Source organism: Antechinus flavipes, chromosome 1 (assembly GCF_016432865.1).
Source record: "Antechinus flavipes isolate AdamAnt ecotype Samford, QLD, Australia chromosome 1, AdamAnt_v2, whole genome shotgun sequence".
In the NCBI taxonomy this organism is placed as follows: Eukaryota; Metazoa; Chordata; class Mammalia; order Dasyuromorphia; family Dasyuridae; genus Antechinus; species Antechinus flavipes.
The window spans coordinates 262,211,765-262,229,866 of record NC_067398.1 but is presented as its reverse complement, the minus strand read 5'-3'; the positions used below and the strand labels follow the sequence as shown (position 1 = coordinate 262,229,866).

Sequence of the window (18,102 nt, the reverse complement as noted above, 5' to 3'; positions counted from 1 at the left end):
ACACTCAGGGGGCTTCTAGAACTGTTTCCTTGTTCAATATACAGATAGGGCCTTTACTTACCATAGTTCTGCTCTGACCTGAATCCATGACCCAGTGGCAGGGCAGTAGAGCTGCCATATAAGACTCATTTTGTCATTGAGTGCTAGTCCCTTAGTCTCAGCTCTTGAAACTCTCTAAGCTTACTGAATTGGTTGCAGGTAGGAATATACATATTCCTGCATACATTTATACATAGGTGAATACAGAAATAAATTTTGCCTAACAAAGGATAGAAGATAAAGAAGTTAAGGGAAGAGGGAAAATAAAAAGGCAACAGTAGTCGGAAGCAAAACAGATTCTTAGGCAGGACAAAATTTTTCCACATTCACACTCCATCACACGCACACACACACACACACACACACCCCTTTGACTGGATAAGGGGTAGCATTATTCATCATAAGTCCTTTGGAATTTTCTTGGATCACTGTATTAATGAAAATAGCTAAGTCCTTCACAATTGATCATAATTACAATATTATAATGCACAATATTCATCTGGTTCTGTTCATTTTCCTTTGCATCAGTTCATGTAAGTTTTGCCAAGTATTTTCTGAAAGAGTCTAACTCATCATTATTTATAGCACAATAGTGTTCCATTACAATCATATCCTGCAATTTATTCAGTCATTCCCTAATTGATGAAGCTCCTTTTCGTCCTTATTTTTAAAGCTTTGTGTGTGACTTCATCCCTGAATAGAAATTTCAGTGGCAGATGGAAAATAAAGTTAAATTAATAATTCAGTTTTAGCCAGAGCTTACAATGTTTTCTAAGCTACAATATAAAATGATCTTAGTTTTGGAGTGTTGTAAATTGTTTTGTTTGTTTTTAAATTTTGGAAATCCCAGCTACATTTGGAGAAAATCCTGCTATTCATTCATTTAGTCATGTCCAGTCCTTGGTAGAGCATACTGAGCATAGGTTTTTCTTCACAAAGATACTGGAGTATCACAAAGATAATAAAGCCTTGCCATTTCCTTTCTCAATGAGTTAAGGCAATAGGAAGCTAAGCAACTTGTCCAATGTTGCATGGTTAGTAAGTGACTTGAGAACAGATTTGAATTCAGTTTTTCCTGACTACAGGCCTGGCATTCTATCCTCTGTGCCACCTAGCTGCCTCTTAGGCAAATAGAAGTTAAGTGACTTGCCCATAGTCATGCAGCTAGAATAAATATCTTCAGACTTAAGTTTGACCTCAGGTCATCCCAACTTGAGGCTCAGTTCTCTATTTAGTAAACCATCTAGTTGCCATTAGAAATCCCTGTACTCTTATGTATAATAAGATTTTTTGACCAACCTGAGAAATGTAACATTCATTGCTATTTAATTTTTAAACTCAGCTTTTCTATCTTGTTCAAACTGTGGAAGTGCAGTGGCTACTTCCAGGCCTGATTCTACTGCTGGGTCAGCAGTAGAAGCTTTGACCTCCTTCCTTTCATACCTAGGCCAATTTGCCTGTCAAGATAGACTTGTGGGCTTCTCCCAATCTCCAGCTTAGGGATTCACTGTATTGGTGCTATGCTTAGTGAAAATAGTCTTATCTGTTTAACCTCTACTGTATCTCAGAACTATTAAGTTCAAGCATTCTGACTTAACCATATTTCATAATTGAGATTAATTTTGTAGCTATAAAAAGCTATATAGAAAAACTTTTTCAGCTCTTAAAAAGAAAGCTTTATTTCTGTTTTTAGTCCCTACTATTAATTTTTTCTCCACTCCAAAAAAAAAAGGGGGCACTTGTTAGAATTTTCAGTTTACAGTGTAAATATTTCATTTTTTTTGAAAGTGTTAGAATATTTTATGTTCAAAACTGGGGCCCAAATAAATTACTTTTGGGGTCTTTTCCTAGTAATAGTTCTAGCTAATATTTCGTAAATAAAACAACAACTAGAAGGTAAGCAAAATCATTATTTTGATTTGCAGTGAAACTAGATTAGCTTCTTCAAAAAGGCTGAAATAATAATTTTTCTGATATTTGAAGGAAGATGAAGTTTGGTGGGAGTAAAACAGATTGATTAGGTAAATAAGGCTATACCTCAAAACCTTTAAATAGAGATCAAACTCTTTGGATCTTTAAAAAAATATATCTCATAAAAATCAATGAGATCATACAGATTTGATTTCTTCTTATTGGTTTTTCTGTATTAAGTTTTTAGGAAATTTTGAATAGTGTGTTTGGACTAGAAAAATTATCAAGGAGACTTAAGTGGGCTTAATTATAATTTTATTTAAAATTTGCACATCTCATTGCAAACTTTAAAGGAGATTTTCAAGAAATTTCAAGACAGCCAATAGATTTGTTGTTTTAAAGAGTGGTAGAATTGTAAACTTAATTGTTGATGGGGAGGTGAAGAGGGTAGAATGACTAATAATCACAAACTTGAAAAATAAAATTTTAAAACTCAGCATTTTGTAGTTGAGAAATAGTGTGTTTTCTTGCGGTAGCATATTTATCCTCCTACTTGTGCTTTATTTAAATACAAATAATACAAAATTAATTTATATTTTTTTGAGTATGTTATTACCCTGAACAGTGGTGACAAATAATCTGTATTGTGTCTGAAGAGTTGTGACTGCCAAATAGGAATTAATATTCCCTGAAGATAATCTGAAAAGTAGATTGTTCATATGTAGCTAATTGAGAACTGTATTTAATTTTTAACATCAGACAGTATACATAAGAGAAATATGGGAATTGTTGAGTTGGGATGTTATTTTAGACCTGTGATTTCTTCCCCCTATAGGGAAGCCTTTCTAATGCATATTAGCAACTAAAATAATTTTAATATAATAAGTATATGGGATTAGCATCTTAAAATTTTTTTCAATTTTAAATTTAGCTTTTTATTTTTCCCCAGTTTCATGTAAAAACAATTTTTAATTTTTTTTTAAACTTTTGAGTTTCAGATTTTTTCTTTTCCTCCCTTCTTACCACCCTTCGTTGAGAATACAAGCAGTTTAATATAGATTATACATGTGTAGTCATGTAAAACATTTCCATAATAGTCATCTTGTGAAAGAAAAACATAGACCAAAAATAAAAAACCCTTGAGAAAAAAGTAGTTTTTTAAAAAGTGTGCTTCAATCTGCATTGAGATATCAACAGTTTTTTCCCTGGATATGGCTAGCATTTTTCATCTAAGTCCTTTGGAGTTGTTTTGGATCATTGTATTGCTGAGAATAGTTATGTTATTCACAATTGATCATTTTATAGTACTGCTGTTACTTTGTACACGGGACATTTCCCTTTGTTTCAGCTCATGGAAGTCTTTTCCGGTTTTCTGAGAGCATCCAGCTATCATTTCTTATAGTACAAATGGTATTCCATCACAATTAACATTTACACAACCCATTCAACTGTTCCCCAAATGATGGGCATCACTTTCCAATTCTTTGCCATGAGAAAAGGACTGCTATAAATATTCATTGTATATATAGGTCCTTTTTGTTTTTGTTTTTGTTTGTTTGTTTTTGTCTCTTGGGATACAGACTTACTAATGTTGTTGCTAGATCAAGGTTTTCAATGGTTTTAGAGCCCTTTGGGCATAGTTCCAGATTGTTCACAGGATGGATAAATAAGTTCACAATTCCACTAACAGTACATTAATGTCTCATTTTTCCCACATCTCCTCTAACATTTTCCTTTTCTGTTCTATTAACCAATCTAATAGGTATGTAATAGTAATACTTCAGATCAGACTTAAAATTTGCATTTCTTCGATCTGTAATATGTTAAAGCATTTTTTTTCATATGGCTATAGATAGCTATGATTACTTCTCTTTTATCATTTGTCAATTGGGAAATGGCTCTTATTTTTTATAAATTTGATTTAGTTTTCTTTTATATTTGAGAAATAAATTAAGTCTTTATTGGACAAACCTGCTTCTGTTTTTTTTTTTTTTTCCACAATTACTCTTTGTTAGAATCCTTACAAAGTGATAAGTCAGTTGCCTAATTTAGCATGGTACTTAGCAAATTCTCTAGCTCACTAATGTATTTAAGTACTCAATGGAGTTCACACTTTTTGGGAGATTCACAAGTCATTATTCAGTATGAGATTCACAAGTTAGAAAACCATAATCCCACTTTCAGATCCCATAATCCCACTCTCTCAGAGGAGGAGTCAGCCTTTGGGAGATCATATATAAGAAGCTGACAGAGGCTCAGTCGGGAGTTCAGTTGAAAAGATTCATAGTGGAGGAGTGTCAGTTCAGAAGAAGCCACCAGTTGGAGTTGAGCTAGAGGCAAAAGACTAGCAACAAGAGCTCTCGGAACCAAGAAAAGCTGAGGCCTCTAAGAAAGCTACCCAGGCCCAAGGAAGAAGAAAATAAACATTTGGATTTTATCAGCTGGCTGTATTTGAGGTGATTATTACTTGGAACTGAAACTAAGGCTGCCTCCTGAAAACCTCCCCGAGAAACCTGCTCCCAGAGAGAACTATATTAGAAGAAAAACACCACAACTCTTGCTTATAAGTATCCCTCCCTTCTATTCTATTTTCTCTTTTCTTTCACATACTCTATTCTCTCTCTTTTTACTCTTTTCTTTCCCAAAAATATTTTGCTTCTGACTATCTCTCCCCCAATCTGCCTTCACATCTATCAAACCCACTCCCCACCTCCATCCCATCCCTTCCCTACTTTCCTCTAGGGTAAGATAGATTTCTATCTTCAGTCGTTTGTATGTTATTCTCTCTGAGCCAGTTCTGATGAGAGTAAAGTTCATTCACTTTCCCTTAACATCCTTCTCTCCCTTCCAGTGTAAAAGCTTTTTCTTGCTCTTTTATGCATAATAGTTTACCTCATTTTACCTTTACCTTTCCTCTCTCACCCCTTAATTTTATTTTTGCTGAGGCAATTGGGGTTAAGTGACTTGCCCAGGGTCATTACAGCCAGGAAGTATTAAGTGTCTGAGGCTAGATTTGAACTCAGGTCCTCCTGACTGGTAACTGCGCCACCTAGCTGACCCTTAATTTTATTTTTTAAGATAGCTTCCCTTCACATTCAACTAATACTACCAGTGTTCTCTGTCAATATATATTCCCAACTGCTCCCATCTAGAAGTGTAAACTTTTTTTTTTTAATGTAATAATAGCTTTTTATTTTTCAAAACACATGCCCTTGCAAAACATTTTGTTCCGAATTTTATTCCCCTCCTTCCTTCCACCTCCTGGGAATTTAAAGAGTTGAACCTTATTAAGTTCCTTACAGTTTCCCTTTTCTATTTACCTTTTTAGGCTTTTCTTCAGATTTTCTATTCTGATCTGATATTTTAATCATGGATGTTTGAAAAATCTATTACTTTATTTAATGTCTATTTCCCCTCTGAAAGATTATACTCAGTTTTGCTGGGTATATGATTCTTGGTTGTAATCCCAATTCCTTTACCCTGAGGAATTTCATATTCTAAGCCTCTCCAGTCCTTTAAAGTAGAAGCTGCTTAATCTTATCTTATCCTGATTATGGTTCCATTATACTTGAATTGTTTCTTTCTGGTAGTCTGCAGTATTTTCTCCTTAACCTGGGAGTTCTGGAATTTGGCTACAGTATTCCTTGGGAATTTACATTTTGGGATCTCTTTCAGGAGGTGATTTGTGGATTTTTTCAGTTTCTCTATTACCATTTGGTTCTAACATATCAGGACAGTTTTCCTTGACAATGAACATGAAAGATGATAATCTAGGGTCTTTCCACATTTGTCATGCTGCAGGAGAAAAATCAGATTAAAAGGGGGAAAAAAAATCAAGAAAACAAACAACAACAACAACAACAGTGAAAATGAAGCAGGTTGTGGTCTCTTTAAGAAACTATATTTCCTTTTGATCTGTGATCCTTTTCAGATTCTTCCTGGGCATATCCTTCCTAAACAAGTTATCTTTCCTAAACAAGTTATCTTTCCAGAATGCCAGGGCCTTTGATTCAATTAGAAATCCTGGTCAAAAAGCACCCCTTTTGAAGTGTTGTTAATTGCAATAGGAGATCCGGGCTGATAAGAATCTAACCCAGGGAACCTGGGCTGTCCCAGTCCCCCATCGGGTCTGACTTGCTTGGGCTGTCCCAGACCCCACTAAGACACCCAATATAACAGCTTCCTTCGACAAAGGTCTTTTGCAGATAGACCTAAGTAGCTCACTCAGCTGCCAGGACCTTCTATCCACTGAGAAAGCATTCTCAGTACAAAACTCCATTTTCCAATAGATCTACCACTATAGAAGTCAGTCTCTTGGTAAACTGATTTCTTTCTAACAATAAACTTTCATTTTGCAACTAATAATTCAGGAATGAGTGAATTCTTTCATTCCTAAAACCTGCGGATGATTTAAAGGGGATTCTTAACAACTCTTACTACCACTAACTTCTAGAATTGGGACCACTCAAACTGCATCAAGAATATTTTGCTTTTTATCCACATTCAGTCTTCATAATTCTCTCTCTGTATGGATGTGGATGGCTCTTTCCATCACAAGCCTATTGGAATTGCCTTAAATCACTTCATTGTTGAAAAGAGCCACATCCATCAGGTAATCTTGTTGTTGCTATATACAATGCTCTTGGTTCTGCTCACTTCATTTAGCATCAGTTCATGTAATTCCCTCCAGGCTTTTCTGAAATTAGTTTGCTCATCATTTCTTACAGAACAATAATATTCCATAACATTCATATACTATAACTTACTCAGCCATTCCCCAACTGATGGACATCTACTTGGTTTCCGGTTTCTTGACACTACCAAAAGGCTGCCACAAGCATTTTTGTGCATGTGGGTCCTTTTCCCTTTTTTACGATCTCTTTGGGATACAGGCTCAGTAGAGACCCTGGTTGATCAAAGGATATGCATAGTTTGGTAGCTCTTTGGGAATAATTTCAAATTGTTCTCCAGAAGGGTTAGATCAGTTCAGAACTCCAACAACAAGGTTTTAGTGTCCCAGTTTTCCCACATCCCTACCAACATTTATCATTATCTTTTCCTGTCATATTTGCCGATCTGAGAGATGTGAAGTAGTATCTAGATTATTTTTTTGATCATAGGTTTCAGCTAGTCCAATTTTAAAATTATTTCTCTTGGATCCATTTTCTAGGTCAGTTATTTTTCCAATGAAATATTTCACATTGTCTTCTGTTTTTTCATTCTTTTGGGTTTTTTTATTGTTTCTTGATTTCTCATAAAGTTATTAGCTTCTATTCACTCAATTCTGATTTTTAAAGGAATTATTTTCTTTAGTGGATTTTTTTTTCATTTAACCAGTTTTGTTTTTTAAGGTACTATCTGTTTATAATCCAGTTATGACAAATGTAACATTTGTGTATTTGTGCCAAAATTATTCTTAAATCCTAGTTGGTACCATTATTTCAAGCAAATTTGAAACTGTAATTCCAGCACAACATAGTCAATATAGTTCTTATAGACCGGATTTTTTACTTTGTAGGATTAAGGAGTGTTAGAATTAAAAGGTTTAATCCCCTAATTTTACAGATGAGGAAACTAAGACCCAGGAAGGAAAATGACTTAATAAATATTTGAAAGACTAAAGAAATGATTTTTTTAATCAAGAAAAATTGCCTTTTTATTACTGTGAACTTTGCAAAACATGAATGTTTCTCCATACTAAAATGAATGGGAAAATAGTGCTCCATGTGAAATTGGAAAAAATGTTTCATAAAGTTTCATTCTTTTAAAAAAGTGTTTTACTTTTTCTCAATTACATGTGAAAACAATTTTTCATATTCATTTTTATAAGATTTTGAATTCCAGTTTTTTCTCTTTTATTCCCTCCCTCCCCTTTTCCTAAGATAGTAGGCATTTTGATAAGGTTATACATATGCTATCATGTAAAATATATTTCTGTATTAGTCATAGTTGTGAAAGAAGAAACAGATCAAAAGGGGGAAAAACACAGAAAATGAATAAAGTGAAAAAAAATATGCCTCAACCCTCATTCAGACCATCAGTTCTTTATCTGGATCTGGATAGCATTTTCCTTTCTGAGCTCTATATTATACTGGTCATACTGGTCTTGGTTCATTGTGTTATTTAGAAAAGCTGAATTATTCATAGTTGATCATCATATAGAGTTGCTGATAGATGTTTTCCTAGTTCTGCTCATTTCATTTTACATCAGTTCATACAAGTCTTTCTAGGTTTTTGTGATACTTGATTGTTATCATTTCTTATTTGCACAATAGTGTTCCATTACATTTTCATATGACATTCCTCAGTAGATGGGTATCCCCTCACTTTGCATTATTTTGCTACCCATGAAAGGGGCTGCTGCAAATATTTTGCACATGTAGGTCCTTTTCCTTTTTCTGATCTCTTTGGGATACAGACATTATTATTATATACACAGTTTGATGCTCTTTGGACATAGTTCCAAATTTTTTTCCAGAACAGCTGGTTTAGTTCACAACTCTTTTTAACAGTGCAGTAGTGTCCCAGTTTCCCCACATTCTCATCAACATTTACCTTTTTTGTCATATCAGCCAATCTGATAGATGTGAAGTAAAAGCTTCAGTTTAAAAAATAATTTCAGATTTTATATAACTCCAGTCTTGTTTCCTTCTAAACGATTTTTTCTGTGTTTTAAAATTTTGTGTTTTAAAAATTATTTAAATGAATTTTCAAAATCTAGTGGAAAACATGATGCAAATTAATGATTTAATTTTTTTCATTCTTTTTTCTTTCCTGATAATATCTCAAAATATCAGTAGTTAAAGATACTTAGTAGAAATAAATCTGGTATCTGTTTAATATTTGAAAGACTTAATCACTACAAATGCTTTTTAATATGTCTTTCCTTACTTGTTTTACTCATGATGTGTCTCATATACTATTGTCATAAGTACAATGAAACAAGAGTTAAGTAATTTTATGGAATAACCTGAATGATATATAACTACAAATCCTGATTATAAAAATTCCATTTTGTTGTTAGAAATGTATAGTCAAACACTGGAAAATGTATTTAACTTTATTTCATAATATTTCATGTGTATGTTTTGTTTTAAGACAAAAATAAGATTATATTAGTAGGGGATTTTATGTGTTTTAAAATATTTATTTAATAAGTTTATTATTTCTGGGTTTTTTTCCTAGAGTGCTTGGCATAAATGAATGGCAGAATACAGGATTCCAGTATGATGTTATCAGCTGCTTGAATCTGCTTGATCGTTGTGATCAGCCACTGACTTTATTAAAAGATATTAGGAGTGTACTGGAGCCAACTAGAGGCAGGGTCATCCTTGCATTGGTTTTGCCTTTTCATCCGTATGTGGAAAATGGTAAGCATGTTCTGATTGAAGTTCTGGGAATTCTTAGGATGTTCTACTTTCAGTAACTATTGAGTGGCCAGTTATTTGTTATTTATTTTACTTATATTGATATTTTTGTTTTTATATTACCTTGATTTCCTTGTATGTCCTTTCTCCCTCTCCTGCTCTAAAAGTTATCCCTTGAAGTTTCAAAAAGTTAAAAAAAAAAAGGAAGGATTGAGCAGCCTTACTCAGCTAACAATGCTTTAACTATCAACAATGTCTGTTAGAATAGCTAATATTCCCCATTGTTTTCCCTGCCTTTGTAGAGGGGAGGGAGATGAGTCATCAATGATTTAAAATATTTTTTATTGACCCATGAGTTATTGTAAAAGTTTTGTCCAACATAAACTTGGTAAATAATTGTTTTATTGTGGATTTTGCTGCAGTTCGTGAGACCACATTTAATAATTAGAATTATATAGTTATACAGACATTTCCTATCTTATATTCAGAAGGGACCTCAGACGTCATAGAATTTAAGGCATTCTCCCAATCTTTGCTGCAATTTCTTTTAACTAGAGGACATCCAACTTTTGCTTAAATATTTTCGGTTGTGGGAAACCTGTGCCATTTGAGACTAATTGTTAGACTGTACCAATAAGCTGTTGATCTAACAGTTTAATTTTTTGGGGCCTAAAGTTACATAAAGGACTTTTGACATACAGAGTAAGGCATTTATATTAAACTTTAAAGTGTTGGCTGTAAATGATTCCTATACACTTAGTCATTGTCCTATTTATTGTTTTGTGATGTACATTTCTTGGCATAGGTTCTAAAAGATTAAATCTTTTATTTTTTCTGTGAAGACCATTATATCATGTATTAATATAACATACTGTTTTAATTACATAACCGTATTCTTCAGAAGCATTGATGTCTCTATCCTCAGGATAAAGTATGTATCCCAAAAAGTAATTTGATTTGTTTTCACTTCGTGATGAATGTGACTTTTGACTGCAACTTGTTTAATCCCCAGTCAGATTTTTGCCATATATTATTTGCTTTTCATTGCCTGCTAAAGGAGTAATGATTCTAAATGAAGTCTTTCAATAATCATTTCCTTAATACACTGCCTTGGTCAGCTTTGGGTTCAAAATCTTTCCAACTTAACATTTTCTCCAACTCTAATAGTATTTGTCAGTGTCATGCTGATAATATGGCAGTGGAAAATATGTGGCCTTACAATCAACAACAGTGCTAGTTGCAGACTTTGAATTGCATGTGACTTTTTATTACTTAATTACCTTTTCCCTTATTGACCTGCTTTGATTTTTATTTTCTAAGTCCATTATGGCATATGAAGTTAGGCAGTTGTCTATAGAAATCCTTTCACAGCTTCTCTTAGTTTTACTGCCTTCTCTTTAATATGTTTTTTTTTCCTTTTTAAACTGTAAATATCTTATTTATATATATCTGTTTGCTTATTGTCTCTTCCATTATATTATGAGCTCCTCAAAGACAAGGACTATTCTTTGCCTTTTTTTTGTGTCCCCAACGCTAACACATATACTTAATAAATGCTTATGGACTAATTGAGCATGACTGAAAATATTGGAGTTTTTGGGACAGTGACCCTTACCCAAATTAAAATCAGAGACTCTTGAGGTTTAAAAAAAAGAAAAGACAAAAAGGGATTTATTACAATTTCATGAGAAAGGGCAACTCCTAACAGACAAGGTATCTGTAGAGGAGTGCAAAGCACAAATTGCAAAACACAAAAGTAAATAGACCAGAAACTTTCATCTCCTTTGACCTTTTCTCCTCTTGGGGGGTGGGGTGGGGGGAGGGGAGAGTAGTCCAAGCCTACACTCTAAACTCAGAAATCTATCCCAAAAACAAAAGAAAAATTAGTAAATAACAAAATTCTTAAATTTCCTGCTGTTCAAGCTGGTATCCTTGGATGAGAGAATTGTTACCTGAATTCCCAAAGCCGTCATTGCCTTTATTTTTTTTTTTTGTTTGTTTGTTTTGCCGAGGCAGTTGGGGTTAAGTGACTTGCCTGGGGGTCACACAGCTGGGAAGTGTTAAATGTCTGAGGCCAGATTTGAACTCAGATCCTCCTGGCTAGTGCTCTATCCACTGTGCCATCTAGCTGCCCCCATCATTGTCGTTAAAAGAAGTGCTTAAAGAAGTGCTAATTAAGAAGTGGGGGAAAATAGGGGAAATGTTCATCCAAGACAATTGAACACCTGCAGCTTTTTAGCTATAGCTCACCTTGTTATTACAGAGGCTCAAGTTACAATTAGGGCATAGTTTAAGGCCACATTCTTATTCGAGGTCTTCACTCAGTTTATTTCATTCAGTACCTCCTCTTTATTTATTAACCTTTGAAGACTTTTCACACCATGCTTGGTATATTTCCTCAACTATGTTGCTCTCAGTCTCCAGTCCTCTGGACCTTGTTTATCTTTTTTCTCTACTGGATCCATCCTTGTCTAATTGGACTTCACTCTCCAGGTTATTCAGTCTTTATCATCTTGATCAGTAATGTCTATAGACCACTGCTAATTCCTCCATCCTGTCTCCAATCTAGTTAGCATCTTTAAAGACCTACCCAACAACCTTTGAAATAATGTCATTGGGAATTTAGCCTTCCCAGACTATCTTGATGGCATATTGTTAGACAGGCCTGATCTTCCCTCTTTAGTTTGTACCTTAGCCAACCCCAAGACTATATTTTTCCCATAAAAGGTCTGTTTTTGATGAAAATTTTTGCTAAATTCTTTTCAGTACTAAGCCCACTATAAGATTCTCTACCTCACAATGCCTTCTCTCTAGCTAACTCTCTGGTCAGTCTGCCAATGACTTTCACCTCATGGGAGAACTTGCCTTTGATATGTTTTCCCAACTCCATTTCATATTTTCCATTCTTAGTGTCCACTGTATCTCCTTATTTTTTCTGTAACCCATTTCCCCAAATAAATCTAACTTTTTCTAGAGAGAATGACCATTGTGGATTCTTCATATGACTAAAAACCCAATTTTTAGTGGCTGCCATCATTTGAAGACAGACTCCACACCATTGATCACATTACTGAGGACTAGGTCTGGAATGGGACATGGGCCAGTTTCCTTTACTATTGTCCATTATCATCATTATCATCAATTTTCACACAGCAGAAATTTTTTCCCACAAATTCTACCTTCTTAGTCAACAAGTAATCTAATACCAATTTATGTTGGAGTACTGCTTCTCTGGTCTTAGTGGCCTGGTCTGCTTACAAATTCAGTGCCTTTGTAATCTGGTTAATAATTATTTCAACCATGGCCTGAAGTTTAATGAACCCATTCAGCATATAGGTTGGGGTTCTGTACCTTCAACTCTCATCTGGAGCCACCTGTCACCATTTGTCTCTCTAGTAATTATAGTAGGTAACTTCACAAATAAAAATGCTTATCGGGAAAGTCAGCAACAACAGAAATGCTAAAAGAAACAGACAGACATATACATCTACCAACAGATAGATGACTAGACCAAATACTTACCTATTTATTTAGAATATGATGACTGCATTTTCAGATAGGAAACTGCAAGATCTTACATACTTGAACTATGCTCATATCTTCTATTGAACATTTGCCCTGAATGTAGAAATTTACTATAAGAGGAAAAAGCAGGGACATGATTATAATAACATAAGAACTGGTCCTTTAGGCCTCAGCTTGAGAGTACATACATGACAGGATAAAGCATCCTTTGCTAACCGTATGCAATAACAATTCCACATTATGGGCCACACTCAAGAATAATCAGGTAGGTTTTTTTTTTTTTTTTAGCTTTTTATTTACAAAACATATGCATGGGTAATTTTTCAACATTGATCCTTGCAAAATCTTCTCTTTCAACTTTTCCCCTTCTTCTCCCCACCTTCTCCCCTAGATGGCAGGTAGTCTAATACATGTTAAATATGTTAAAGTATATGTTAAATCCAAAATATGTATACATATTTATACAGTTGTCTTGCTGTGTAAGGAAAATCGGATCTAGAAAGAAAAAAACCTGAGAAGGAAAATAAAAATGCAAGCAAACAATAACAGAAAGAGTGGAATTGCTATGTTGTGGGTCCACACTTATTTCTCATAGTTCTCTCTTTGGGTGTAGCTGATTTTCTTCATCACTGAACAATTGGAACTGGTTTGAATCATCTCATTGTTGAAGAGAGCCACTTCCATCAGAATTGATTTTCGTGTAATCTTGTTGTTGCCGTGTATAACGATCCCTGGTTCTGCTTATTTCACTTAGCATCAGTTCATGTGAGTCTCTCCAGGCCTCTCTGAAATTATCCTGCTGATCATTTCTTAGAGAACAATAATATTCCATAACATTCAAATACCACAATTTATTCAGCCATTCTCCAGTTGGTGGACATCCATTCAATTTTTAACCACTTTTTAACCACTACGAAAAAGGCATTTTTGCATATGTGGGTCCCTTTCCCTTCTTTAAGATCTCTTTGGGGTATAAGCCCAGTAGAAACACTGCTGGATCAAAGGGTATGCACAGTTTGATAACTTTTTGAGCATAGTTCCCAATTGCTCTCCAGAATGGTTGGATTTGTTCGCAGTTCCACCAACAATGCATCAGTGTCCCAGTTGCTGCCCCACATCCCCTCCAATACTCAGCATTAGCTTTTTTTGTCATCTTAGCCAATCTTAGAGGCGTGTAGTGATATCTCAAAGTTGTCTTAATTTGCATTTCTCTGATCAGTAATGATTTGGAACACCTTTTCATATGAGTAGAAATACTTTCAATTTCTTCATTTGAAAATTATCTGTTCATATTCTTTGACCATTTATCAATTGGAGAATGGCTTGATTTCTTATAAATTTGACTCAATTCTCTTTATATTTTGGAAATAAGGCCTCTATCAGAACTTTTGAATGTAAAAATGTTTTCCCAGTTTATTGCTTTCCTTCTAATCTTGTCTGCATTAGTTTTGTTTGTACAAAATCTTTTAAATTTAATATAATCAAAATTTTCTATTTTGTGATCAATAATGATCTCTAGTTCTTCTTTGGTCACAAATTCTTGCGCAGGTCTTGAAAGGTAAAGTATCCTTTGTTCTCCTAATTTATTTATAATATTATTCTTTATGCCTAGATCATGAACCCATTTTCATCTTATCTTGATAGTACGGTGTTAAGTGTGGGTCAATGCCTAGTTTCTGTCACACTGGTTTCCAGTTTCCCAGCAGTTTTTGTCAAGTAGTGAATTCTTATCCCAAAGGCTGGGATCTTTGGGTTTGTCAAACACTAGATTGCTATAGTTATTGACTATTTTGTTCTGTGAACGTAACCTATTCCATTGATCAACCAGTCTATTTCTTAGTCAGTACCAAATGGTTTTGGTGACCACTGCTTTATAATGCAGTTTTAGATTAGGTACAGCTAGGCCACCTTCATTTGATTTTTTTTTTTTTTTCATAAGTTCCCTTGAAATTTTTGACCTTTTGTTCTTCCAGATGAATTTTGTTATTTTTTCTAAGTCAGTAGATAGTTTCTTGGGAGTTTGATTGGTATAGCACTAAATAAATAGATTAGGTAGTATTAATCATCTTTATTATATTGACTTGAGCTATCCAAGAGCACTTAATATTTTTCCAATTGGTTAGATCTGACTTTATTTTGATGGAAAGTATTTTGAAGTTTTGTTCATATAGTTCCTGACTTTCCCTTGGCAGATAGATTACCAAATATTTTATATTATTGACAGTTATTTTAAATGGAATTTCTCTTTGTATCTTTTGCTGTTGGATTTTGTTAGTGATGTATCAAAATGTTGATGATTTAGTTTGTATCCTGAAACTTTGCTAAAGTTGTGGATTATTTCTAATAGCTTTTTAGGTAAATTCTCTGGGGAGATGGGTTTTTATTCAGAGGAATACCACTGGTAAATTGAATTAGAAAGATCCCACCTTAAGCAGAAGCCAAGATGGTCTTCCCAACTCTTGACAAGATATTAACCTCCACCTGTAATAATTCAAGATTACATTCCTCTGAGTAGTGTGGCATATTCCTTTCATATGGTGGATTACCGCCTTGATGATCTGTCAGACAATTTATCTGAATTCAAAACTCCAAATAATATCAGCCACAATCCCAAGACATTTTATCTCAAATAGAAAGTTTTATTAATTAAAGGTTCAGGTAAATTTAGCTTTCAAGGATCACATATCCTAAATAAATATTGACTATACCTATTTACATTGATAACAGTAAGAGATTCATCCTAGAAAATTCACAGCTTATCTTCAACATTACAACAAATTATTTTATTTTGAGATGCTCAATAATCAATCTATATCAAAACATGTTCAGGTATTAATCATGTTCAAAGGGAGAAAGACATATATACACTGTTCTCAGAATCTCCCTAAATAATGGGAACAGTTTTAAAATGACTCAATACAACCAACTAAAACTCACATAGAATATACTGTCCTAATTTCACATTAAAGAACTCTTATCAGAATTAACATTAATTATTTCTTCATCCTAAAAAATGTTAATTCAACTTCCTCCAATCAAGGAGTCCCTATAAACTTTTCTGGTAACATAAATAATACATAACAGCACCAATATTAAAAGTTCTTCTAAGCATAATTAATGTCCTCTCCCAACAAAACATTCCTAATTGCAAAGTCAATTTTAGAGGATATAAATTGTCCTTAACAGTCTATTCTTGAGATTTCTGCACAGAACCTTTAATCCTGGTGTTCGTTTGGTAAGGTCATTCTCATTTTGCTTCTTTCAGGACTTACCTAATAAGCACCCACTCTCATGAACTGCAAACTCCAAAGGTATTGTCTGGGCCAGCAATCCTTGCTTCCTAAGGAGAGGACACTGCTGCTAGTATATAATTTCTTAGAAACTTATCCTTTGTTTTAAAAGAGGATATTTCTCTTTCTCCTCCCAAATAAAAGTAAACCACACAGCATTTTTTATGAGAAAAATCCCAGATCACTTCTGGGAATAGTTCTAAATCTTGAAAAAAAAAAAAAAAAAAGCAGTAGGCAAACATTTGGTCTGAGGCAGTTTTGTCTCTAACATCAATTTAGTAATCCATTTCTGATTCATTCTTTCCACTTTCCTTGATGAGGGCAGATGCCCAGGTGTATGGAAATACTACTCAATTTGCAATCCCTTATTACTTAGAAGTAAAATATGTTCCTTTATCAGAATTAATAGTTTCTACCAATCCATACTTAGGTACAATTTATTCCAATGTTATCCCATTAACCCTTTTTAAAGAAACAGAACTCAGGGGAAAGCTTCCACCTATCCCCACTGTTGTCATTTCATTAAAACCTAATTTGAATATTTTGTAGCTCCCTTTGGAAAGACACCTTCTCAATACCTTCTTATTTATCTTTAGAACATGTTACATACTTTTCAGATACAGTTTGTTCTGCAGTTGTAGATATTCTCATACAACAAATTTTCTTGCTTTTACTTCTTTGTTAAAGAAAGCAAGACAAATTTTTTGTTGTTGTGAGGTAATTGGGGTTAAATGATTTAGCCAGAATCACACAGCTAGGAAGTGTTAAGTGTCTGAGGCCAGATTTGAACTTAGGTTCTCCTGACTTCAAGGCTGGTTCTCTGTCCATTGCACCAACTAGCTGCCCCAGAAAGACAAATTTTAAGATTCAGAATGTAGGTAATATCTAAATAATTTTGGACCAAATTTCACAAAATTTGTACCACAGTTCATACAATTTTCACAAAGTACCTAGTATACAATTTAGAAAGCAACATGGTTTAATTAGGAGATACAAACATGTGATGACCTCTTTAAGTCACCTGAGAACCAAAAAAATTTTTTTAACTTAAAATCAAGCCAAATACAGATTTAAATTTCTAGTAACAATACTTTTCAATATCAATGCACACATATTTCTAAAATCTTATACCAGAATAAAGAGGTTCACAATTTTAGCACACACTAATAGTACTTATCTTATACAATTTCAGAATCAGAATTACAGTTAAAACACAACCCAAAATTTAAGATGATAGAAAACTGCCCTTTCAAGTTTGTCTACAGTGTTTTAAGAAGTTGGTGGACTTTAGGATCCTGGATGAGAGGGTTGGAGTAATTTGGATGCAGGTGTCCAATTGTGGTGGCTGGGGTGAGGTGCAGGGCGGAGGCCTGTGAAAGGTCTTGGAGCACCAGCACAAATCCCAGAAGAGTCCACGCCAGCCAGGGATGCTAGCTTAGCTGAGACAGATTCTACAAACCTCAGATTCAGGTCCTCAGAAAGCTTTTAGTCATGTAAATTAGCCTTATCTAAAAATATTATAGACCAATTCAGCTGACTGAGAGATAGTGCCAAGCAATTTAATGATTAGGTTTAAAAACCCCAGAATCTACTAAAATGTTTTAATAGTTCTATAACACTTCTGCAGAAATTAGCCAGTTTTAAGTCTACAGAAATGTCAGGGTTTTTTTGCTTTTTTTTGTTTTTGGTGTGGAAGATAAAAACTTTCCCCCATCTCAGAACTAGTCTTTCTTCTCTCTAGCTAAAAGCTATTTCTATAAGTTCAATTATGTACAAGTGCTTTTAAATCCTAAATAGCCAGATCTTTTCCTTTGGCTGATCGAGAGAAACATGGAAGACAAACACAGGTGCGTGCGCGCGCACACACATACACACACACACACGCGCGCGCGCGCGCGCGCGTGCTGCTTTTGTAAATCCATCTAGCTCTGGTTCTTGGCTCCACTTTGGGATGGAAGCAGGGAAGAGAG

At 34.3% G+C, this 18,102-nt stretch overlaps 1 protein-coding gene across 4 annotated transcripts in view; it reads left to right on the top strand.

Moving 5' to 3' along the window:
- The window catches only part of METTL9 (methyltransferase like 9), a 63,021-nt gene that overhangs the window by 29,466 nt on the left and 15,453 nt on the right, over positions 1-18,102 (top strand). For all 4 annotated transcript variants that reach the window (XM_052001026.1, XM_052001016.1, XM_052001042.1 and 1 more), the window contains one exon: positions 9,136-9,320. In XM_052001026.1, the coding sequence (XP_051856986.1) occupies positions 9,136-9,320 (185 nt within the window). The remainder of the gene's footprint in view (positions 1-9,135; positions 9,321-18,102) is intronic.